We start from the raw sequence: 10,455 nt of genomic DNA, 5'->3' as shown, positions 1-10,455 counted from the left end.
GCGTGTTAATGTTGTGAGCGGCGGGCAGCGCCGCAGCCGGCCAAACAGAAGCCATCACTGATCTATCTTCAGGACCAGAGCCTCATTCACTCGCCTGCCTATCTATTGCCCACATACGTACTACTCCTAGTACAAGTACTAGTACTATAGTACGTCATTACGTCTGGTCACCTTGTACGCCTGCCTGCCTGCCGGTTGCATGCCGCCGGTGCCGTACTAGCACTCGGTCCTTCTCACCTGCGCGCTCCTGGTCGGGGGGCCATGAGTCATGGCCTGCCGCGCTCCGCGGTGGCCCGGCCCAATTATTCGATTTCTTCGTGGCACTGGTTTTCTTCGGTTTTCCTTCCTTTTTTCCCCTTTCTTTCTTCAACACATCTCCACCTTTTCAATACACATTGTACAGTTCCCATATACTTGTGGAACTTTTTCTTTTACAAGTTGAACATTTTCCAAATAAATTATGTACATTTTTCCTAATACTTCCTCCATCGAGTTTTAGAGGGGCTTGTTTTTTGAATCTCTCACAACAAGGTAAAGAGCATGCAAATTAGAGCAGTTTCACGGGAGTGGACTTTGTCCAAATGGATCTCATCAAAATTTCGCATGCAAGCGATTGGTTGATGCATGCAGGAAATTGATGGGAAATGCCCCACACACCATGCGAGAGAAAGATACTCCCTCCGTAAACTTTTATAAGAGCGTTTACAATTTTCAGACACAGCCGACAAATGGGGAAATGGACAGTTTTACCCTCGATTTGAAATTTCAGTCGTCTTCCTCCTCCAGAGCTCGCGTCGTCTTCTTCCTACAGGAGCTGGCCCGTCTTCCTTCTCCAGCGTGTCGTCTTCCTCTTGCAAGAGCTCGCGTCATCCCCTTCGTCCAAGCGCTCGGGCCCCGCCTACAGGCACTCGCCCCCTTCGTCCAGGCGCTCGGTCCCGATCTCAGGTGCCCAGTTCGGCCTCCGCTGCGCCCGCTTGGTTGCTGCCGCGCCCGCCTAGCTTGGCCGCCGCTGTGCCCGCTTGGTAGCCACCCCCGCCCAGCTTGGTCGTTGCCGCCCCAGATTGGTCCTCGCCGCGCCCAGCCCACCTAGCTCGTCCCCGCCGCCGCAGCATGTTGCTTCCAGGCAGGTTCTCCTCGCCTCTCCCCTTGCACAACAGCAGAACTCAGATAAATTCTTGTGTGCAATCTTACAAATCAATTCTTCTGTACAGTAGAAGTCAGACTAATTTCAAAATTTTCTGCACAGTATCACTTGTGGGCAATCTTACAAATCAATTCTTCTGTAATCCATAGAGTGCTCCTACATTTGAAAAAAAAACAGATCGATGTGTTCTCATAGAAGATTTTTTTCATGAAATTTGCTCATGTAAGAATGAGAAAGCTGATGTGCACTGAATTGATCTTAGCTTCAAACAGACTGAACTGAACTGATAGGGGAGACAAGGAGTGCCTGGGATTTGAGGAGGGGGCAATGCCCAACCTATGACTCCTCTGTCTCCATAGCAACGATCTAGCTGAGTTGGAAATTAATCTGGTCGATTCCCATAACTATGCATCTAGCTAAGTTGGAAATTAATCTGGTCTAAGCATGTGATGTTTTCCTTTGTTCCAATTTCTACTTCTGAACATATTCGACAGTATTTGCCAGTCCGATTGCAGGATGAATGGTGGATAATCTGATAAAATCTTCAGGCCATTAACACCACATCTAGTGAAATGCCAAGGAAATTTGTCTTAGCTTCAAATAGACTGAACTGAATTAGTCTTAACTTCAAACAATGCATCACATGATCATTCCAGTGCCCACTTGATTGTAATGTTCCCACCCGAATCAAGCGAATCGTACGCGTCTGCAAAATGCCAAGGATTACTAGATTCAGCAGATTGACACAAAATTTACAAATGGATCAGTTGAATGATCCTAGAGTACTCCTGGATTTCTATATAAATAAAAGGAGGAGTACCATGAAGGAGCATTTTGTCTTTACAGCAGCATTACTATGAATCTGTACAACAGCATCTAATGATACTCCATATAATTTTTTTCTCTAACGGAGTATTACAAAGAGTTCAAATTTGTTTGGTCAATCTGGGCAAATGTATATGAATCTCTACAGCTGAATAAGCTAATGCATATAAATTCACACTATTCTGCATTACTACTCTTATTCAGAAACTAATCCATATAAATTCAACGGGTAATTCTTCAAACAGGAACCATACTCACATTATCATGAGATGTTGCACTTGTTTGTCTATGCATTATTTATAGAATTTACAGGAGAATTCACTATGGGATGCTGCACTTGTCTGTCAAACTACAGACTATTGTACTCCTACTGCACAATACTCCTTGTCTAAATGGATCAACTATGACTGTCACAACATGAATCTCTACAACAGTATGAGTACAACATTCACAAGTTTAATTTCTACAGTATGCAAAATTTGTAAGAGCATTGTACTCCCACTGATTGTGGGCCAGGAACATCATATATAGCACTTGTCTGTATGAAAATTATCAGTTAGCAGAATTTACAGAGAGCAGAATCTTTGCAACAGCATCTAATGATACCCCATATAAATTTATTACAGAGAGTTCAAACATCTGCATATCTAATGTTTTAACTTATGAACTTGACCAGTTCTGAACCATATAAACTGAAGATTGTGTCATTTGATGGACTTGTTCATGCAGATATAAGCAAGAGAAGCAGCAACACAATGGCAGTAGCTGTCGCTCAATCAAGTACTCCATCAACAAATTAGCAGCAGTAGCTCAAGCAAGTACTCCAGCAACAAACACAGCAGCAGCAGCAGTAGCTCAAGCAACAACAAAAGTAGCAAATTAGTAGCAGCATCAGGAGTAAATTAGCACCACACATCAACAACATCAAGAGCAATAGCAACAACAACAGCAACACAAAGATGTTGAACCTTGACCTGAATTGTTCTCCACCAGAAGAGGATGAACCTGGACCTCAAGCAAGTACTCCACCTGCAGGAGAAGAAGTTGACATGGAACTCCAAGAAGAAGAAGAAGCAGTGCATGGTCATGATACGTCTCCAATGTATCTACTTTTCCAAACACTTTTGCCCTTGTTTTGGACTCTAACTTGCATGATTTGAATGAAACTAACCCGGACTGACGCTGTTTTCAACAGAACTGCCATGATGTTGTTTTATGTGTAGAAAAGAAAAGTTCTCGGAATGTCCTGAAAATCCACGGAGGCACTTTTTGGAAAATATAAAAAATATTGCTGAAAGAATCAAGACCAGGGGGCCCACACCCTGTCCACGAGACAGGGGGCGCGCCCCTCCCCCTGGGCGCGCTCCCCCTATCTCGTGGGCCCCCTGGACCTCCACCGACCTCAACTCCAACTCCATATATTCACGTTCGGGGAGAAAAAAATCAGAGAGAAAGTTTCATCGCGTTTTACGACACGGAGCCGCCGCCAAGCCTTAATCTCTCTCGGGAGGGCTGATCTGGAGTCTGTTTGGGGCTCCGGAGAGGGGGATTCGTCGCCGTCGTCATCATCAACCATCCTCCATCACCAATTTCATGATGCTCACCGCCGTGCGTGAGTAATTCCATCGTAGGCTTGCTGGACGGTGATGGGTTGGATAAGATTTACCATGTAATCAAGTTAGTTTTGTTAGGGTTTGATCGCTAGTATCCACTATGGTCTGAGATTGATGTTGCTATGACTTTGCTATGCTTAATGCTTGTCACTAGGGCCCGAGTGTCATGATTTCAGATCTGAACCTATTATGTTTTCATGAATATATGTGTGTTCTTGATCTTATCTTGCAAGTCTATAGTCACCTATTATGTGTTATGATCCGACAACCCCGAAGTGATAATAATCGGGATACTTCTCGGTGATGACCGTAGTTTGAGGAGTTCATGTATTCACTATGTGATAATGCTTTGTTCCTGTTCTCTGTTAAAAGGAGGCCTTAATATCCCTTAGTTTCCACTAGGACCCTGCTGCCACGGGAGGGTAGGACAAAAAATGTCATGCAAGTTCTTTTCCATAAGCACGTATGACTATTTACGGAATACATGCCTACTTTACATTGATGAACTGGAGTTAGTTCTGTGTCACCCTATGTTATAGCTATTACATGAGGAATCGCATCCGGCATAATTATCCATCACTAATCCATTGCCTACGAGCTTTTCACATACTGTTCTTCGCTTATTTACTTTTCCGTTGCTACTGTTACAACCTACAAAAACCCAAAAACTATTATCTTTACTTTTGCCACCGTTACCTTTATTATCATACTACTTGCTACTAAATACCTTGCTGCAGATACTAAGTTATCCAGGCGTGGTTGAATTGACAACTCAACTGCTAATACTCAAGAATATTCTTTGGTTCCCCTTGTGTCGAATCAATAAATTTGGGTTGAATACTTTACCCTCGAAAGCTGTTGCGATCCCCTACACTTGTGGGTTATCAGGTCAAGCAGCAGGTACTCCTGCTAGCCACTCTATCTAGCTACCCGCAACATGTGGTCTATCTTGTGATCATCAAGGCCTCCATCATTTCCCTAAGTTTCTTTTTCTTTTGCTACTGTAGGTGGTCAGCAATTGCGTAGGCAAAGAAATTCAATGACAGATGAGCAGAGATATGCTGCCTACATGGCACTACATACCTTGCATCTGGCTAGGGGTGGCAAGTTCAAAAGAAATGACAGGAAGGATGTTGCTCAATTTTTTCAAGTTGGTGTTCAACATATTCGAAAATCTGGACGATAGCAGAGCGACAAAAAGCGCTTGGTCAAGAGGTGGATGTATCCAACGGAAGGAAACGAAGATGCGGGAGGAAAGGAAAGGATGATACTCTATCCCAAATCCCCATAGTTCCTTTGAATAGAAGGCCGACTCTTAGGTCACTTGCTCGCCAATTGGGTGTCAGCCATACTACACTCTACAAGAATCTCAAGTTTTGCAAGATTAGAAGGCACTCCAATCATTTGAAGCCAACCTTGAAAGAAAAGAATAAAAGAGAAAGGATCAAGTTTTGTTTGTCAATGCTTGACGAGACCACCTCAGCAGCTCCAAGACCTAAATTCATCAGTATGCACAACATTGTGCATATTGACGAAAAGTGGTTCTATATGACAAAAATGAACAGATGCTACTATCTCCTCCCCGAGGAAGATGACCCGGTCAGAACTGTTCGAAACAAAAACTGTATTGAGAAAGTGATGTTTCTGACCGCTGTCGTTCGACCTAGATATGACGCTGAAGGCAATATGACATTCTCAGGTAAAATTGGTGTCTGGCCCTTTGTGCAAGAGATTCCTGCTGCTAGAAGAAGTGAGTATAGAGCAAGAGGGACCATTGAAATCAAGTCCGTCAATGTGAACCGATGGGTAATGAGGAGGTATATGATAGAAAAAGTGGTTCCTGGAATAAAGGAAGTCTGGCCCGTAGATGATACTAATCCAATATTGATCCAGCAAGATAAAGCAGGAACGCACATTCTTCCTGATGATGCAGAGTTTGCAGAAGCTGTGGCTACAACTGGTCTGGACATTAAAATAATGAACCAGCCTCCAAATTATCCTGATCTAAACGCACTTGATCTTGGATATTTCAGATCCCTTGAGTCTTTGACCGACTGTAGAGCACCCAGAACTATCAAAGAACTGATTCAAGGTGTGCAGGAAGAATTTGATGAGTATGATGCCAGAAAACTCCACATAATATTTCTAACACTTCAGACCGTCATGGTAGAAGTGATGAACCATGGAGGGGAAAATTCATACAAAATTCCACACTTGCGCAAGGATAGATTGGAAAGGCAAGGAATCCTACCACCTAGGATTCACTTTCCCCGTGAAGTTTATGAACATGCCATGGATATTCTAGAACAAGATATCATGGAGTAGTGGAGTATGTCGAGACTTGCAATGCTTGCAACTTGTTGTCGAGTATGTTGAGACTTGTAGTGCTATGATGAAACTTGTTTGTGGAAGTGCATTCATGAGACTTGTATTGTTTGTGGATATGGATTATTTGTAAGTATGAAATGGATTATATTGTGTTGTTTGAAATGGAGTACTCCATATGTGTTGTTTGAAACTGAGTGTGCAAGTTTCTAAAATTATATGCAAGTTTCTTAACTTTATGGAAATTTCCAAATTTTATGTGGAAGTTTCTGTTTTTTTTTAAGTTTTCCGAATTATATGGAAGTTTCTGAATTTATTGAAGTTTTCTGAATGGAGAAGAGTGGAGAGGAGAGGACAAGAGTGGAGAGGAGAGTGGAGAGGAAAGGAGCATGCTCTACAACTACTCCATGAGCAACACTAGATTAGCTGCTTAGTATATTTTCAATTAACAGTAAGCAAGCAACTCCAGCAAGCAATATTCTACTCCAGGTACCAAATGAAAAAATTCTACACAATCATGCTCACTAAATATTCTTCTCTAGCAAGCAATATTCTAGTATTGCTTACTCTATTTTCAATTAACAGTAATCAAGCAAATAAACAGTGAACCATCAGTAGATTCATTCCAAAACTTTCATGAGTACTCCTTGTTCGAAAGCTTGCTGGTGAATTAACAGTAAATAGTGAACCACCAGTAGGAGTAACTAGTCAAGGTTGCTGGAGTATTTTGAATCTCTGGTGAATACTCTTGCAAAAATTGACTCAGGAGCAAAGACTAAACACAAAATATGAAGTGACATCATCAGTAGTGCTCTGGTTGCTCTGTATACATCTACTACTCCCTCCATGTTCCTAATTTTTGTTTAGAACATCATTTAATTTCTGTAAATAATCATCACTCTACAGTGCATGGAGATCCTATCCCAAGTCTGTCTTAACAAAAAAGTGCAGAATTGAAATAATCATCAGAGCACACAATCTGAAGCAGAGAACACAAGCAGAGCATGAACAAGTTTTTCTTAGCATCTCTGAAGCAAAGCACAGAATCAGAGCACACAAGGGGACGAAGATGAAGTCTGACCTGATCTGCACAGATGAAGATGAAGTTGAAGTCGCCCGGCAGCTCGAACTCCCCCTCGTCCGCCAGAGCAGCAACCGCATTTGCAGGACCTCCACGTCGTGTAGACCCGGCAGCAGCAGCCGCATCTCCAGTACCGGTGCTCCTCCTTGCAGGTCGAGGAAGACGAGGAGCGCCAGCGTTCGTCGCCGCCGTCGTCGAGCCGGAGAACGCTGCCACCGTCGTCGAGCAGGAGAAGGCTGTCTGCCCCACACTACTGCTGCTCTTCCTGGACTTCAGTAAAAAAGCCAGCTTTGGCTTGAGCAGGCTTGACCAGGAGCGCGCAGGTGAGAAGGACCGAGTGCTAGTACGGCACCGGCGGCATGCAACCGGCAGGCAGGCAGGCGTACAAGGTGACCAGACGTAATGACGTACTATAGTACTAGTACTTGTACTAGGAGTAGTACGTATGTGGGCAATAGATAGGCAGGCGAGTGAATGAGGCTCTGGTCCTGAAGATAGATCAGTGATGGCTTCTGTTTGGCCGGCTGCGGCGCTGCCTGCCGCTCACAACATTAACACGCACGCCATCAACTCGATTCAATTCGATTGATGTTGGTTTGGCACTTTGCAATTCAGTGCGTCCGATTCGTGGCGGTCGCGCGAGAATACAGCTAGCTACACGCAGGCTGCTCCGGTTCCGGTCTCCCTAGTCACTAGTGACTGAATGTGTTCGCGAATCTCTCATCAGACTACTTACTAGTGCAACGTACGTACTCTCGAGCTTAGCCAGGCCTGCAAGGCTGCAACATAGCACAGGAGTACGTACGGTGTACTTACGGAAAAAGTCTGAAATAAACCTTTAGTTTGTAGACTGAAGCTAAATAAAATCCTGAACTTTGAATCCCTGAAATCAGCACACCAAATTCTCTTATCCCGGTCTGTTTTAAACCTTGAGCGTGTTTTCAAGGGGATTGTTGAGGTGGCAGGTAACGCTAAGGCCGGACGTGATCTGCCGGCCCATCAGGCACGAAGTGTCTTTTTCTTTTTTGTATCGTGCGACTTAAAAATACACAAGAGAAAAATAAAATAACTAACAAAGATTCGTACTTGGCACCTAGTGCTACTAAGCTCATCCCACTAACCACTCTAGCAGACGACCTTTGTGTTAAACAGGAAGCGCGAACATATTTGATAAGACACTGGAAGTTCGAGATTTGAAACATTTATAATTTTGAAACATTTTCTTGGAAATATTTTTGAAATCCAAGTATTCTTTTTTTTTTAAATTCCAAACATTTTTTGGAATTGCGATTTAAAAAAATAAACACAAAGAAATTTTGAAAAAACAAACCATTTTTTAAATCCCCGAACAGTTTTTAAAGTGCGAACACTTTTTGCAAATAAACATGAACAAAATTTTGAAAACAAGAATATTTTTTGAAACCAAAACAAAATAAGTGTGAACAGTTTCCAAAACAAGTTTGTTTTGAAACATAAATATTTCTTTGTAAAAATGGGAACAAATTTTGGAACCTGAATAAAATTTTCAAGTCCGAATACTTCCTAACTTTTTCTAAAATGGGAACAAATTTTCAAATATTGCTCGCACATTCAAATTTTTGTTCATGTTTCGAAATTATTCCTTTTCGTAAAAAGTGTTCGCACTTTCAAAATCGTAGGGGATTTCAAAAAAGGCTTCATGTTTTCAAAATGTGTTTGTGTTTTCCACATAATTCTAAAAAATGTTCAGATTTCAAAATTGTTGACGATGTTCAAGAAAATATATCTAAAAATTTCAGAATTGCTTTAAAATCTCGACGCTTCCATGTGTTGTTAAATATTTCCGCGCTTCTTGTTTATCAACAACAGGTATTAAATAGAGTGGCTATCAGGAGAAGGGCAGCAACGAGAGGTTCGAAGTTCAATTCCACACAACGTCTCAAAAAAAATTCGAGGCAAGACAACGCATCAATTGTTCTGGTATTTTTATGTTTGCCTGGTGGGCCAGCCCAGTACCGTCCAGCGGCAGTTTAAGTTCTCCTGGTGGCCCAGTACAGCCCGCTGGCAGTCAGCGATCCCAGGTTTTAGCTGCCATGTCAACGATCCTTGTTTGGCAACGCACTCGAGGTTTAAAATAGACCGGGATTAGATAGCTCGGTGTACTGATTTTAAGGATTAAGAGTTTAGGATTTGATTTAGCTTTCGTCTACAAATTCAAGATTTATTTTAAACTTTTCCCGTGTACGGATGCATGCAAGAGCGACGGACCACATGCACGTACCTAGTACGTAGTACGTGCGCACGCACGGTCGAGACTCATTACATCGGAGGCGGTCCTGTGACAGTCGAGGTGGATATTTGAATTCGTATTCGGGACTGTGCGTGTAGCTCCCTCGATCGGTCCGGTCAGTGCGCGGGTTTCTCCTGCGTCGTTCTCGCTCGCCTGTCGCTGCCGGCCAGCTAGCCGCCCTCCCCGACACGGGAGCGGGGGGCAGCCGAGCCACGTCGTGCCTGTCGGAGAGACGTACGCGTACCAGCCGGCGGAATGCATGCCGCATTTCACTGCACCGAATACGCCATGCATCTAACCACTGCATGCACTTGATTACTCTCTCTCTCTCTCTTTCTGAGCGCATCGGTCGTCCTGACTGAGTGGCCAGTCCCATTATTTCCATTCATTCACCTTGATGTACACGCATCTTCGGCAACAGATCATCTGTGACATCCACCGTCGCTTCTTGGTGTAGTATGCATGCGCCCAGCGCGCCGGCCGGTGCTTGCATTGCTTTCTCATCGCACAAATTAACTCCACCTCTATCTGATCGATGCCGCCGTCGTAGTAGCCTCGTTCAAGCTTGGAGGAGCAGCAGGCCAGTTGATTCGCGCCCGGCCGGCTGCAGGATGCATGTGAGCATTGCTTGCAGGTGCATACGTACAGAGGGGCGATGGAAGCGTATCAATGATTACTCACTCGTGCTTGGGAGGCCTGGTCGAAAAGGAATAGCGGAAGTTAGCCAGGAACGGAATGGAAGGCATGGCCTTGCTCGAAAACTCACATGCAGGAGTTCATGTCGATCGTCGTCGTGTCGGGTCTCCTAGCGTACTCCATCCGTTCCTTCCGTTTCGTCCGTGGTTCATTTCACGATTCGCACCGCACTCCCCGTCGATCGTGTACTGCTGGCATTGTCATACTGTGTGCTACGTACACATCTCTTTCTCTCTCTCTCTCTCTCTCAATACAGGGCCTCGGATTTTGCTGGCCCGGCCCTGCACCCACGTCGCTTCGCGAGTCCCTCCGCGGCGTCAACAGTCCCGTCGGCGTCCATCACGTGTCGCGTGCGGCCAGCGCACAACTGCCTGCCGGGGCCGGGCTCTCTCTCTTTCGGTTCCTTTTCCGTCGCATGGAGGCCGACTTTGTTGCCTAGCCGCTTCCTATCTACAGTAGCTATAAAGTTCAAAAGAAAACAAAAAACAAAGCGAGAATCGGA

General features: G+C 44.2%; 1 protein-coding gene across 1 annotated transcript; it reads right to left on the bottom strand.

Annotated features, from left to right (window-relative positions):
• Positions 1-1,397: 1,397 nt before the first annotated feature.
• Positions 1,398-7,303, bottom strand: LOC123043235 (uncharacterized). The gene is made up of 3 exons (XM_044465618.1): positions 6,989-7,303; positions 2,944-2,998; positions 1,398-1,850 (listed from the first exon to the last, which is right to left on the bottom strand). Exons 1-3 carry the CDS (start codon positions 7,111-7,113, stop codon positions 1,689-1,691), a joined length of 342 nt encoding a protein of 113 aa, XP_044321553.1. The 5' UTR covers positions 7,114-7,303; the 3' UTR covers positions 1,398-1,688.
• Positions 7,304-10,455: the final 3,152 nt, after the last annotated feature.

The sequence above is a fragment of the Triticum aestivum genome, chromosome 2B (genome assembly GCF_018294505.1).
Source record: "Triticum aestivum cultivar Chinese Spring chromosome 2B, IWGSC CS RefSeq v2.1, whole genome shotgun sequence".
NCBI lineage: Eukaryota > Viridiplantae > Streptophyta > Magnoliopsida > Poales > Poaceae > Triticum > Triticum aestivum.
The sequence above is the reverse complement of the archived record's forward strand: the minus strand, read 5'-3'. Positions and strand labels throughout refer to the sequence as shown.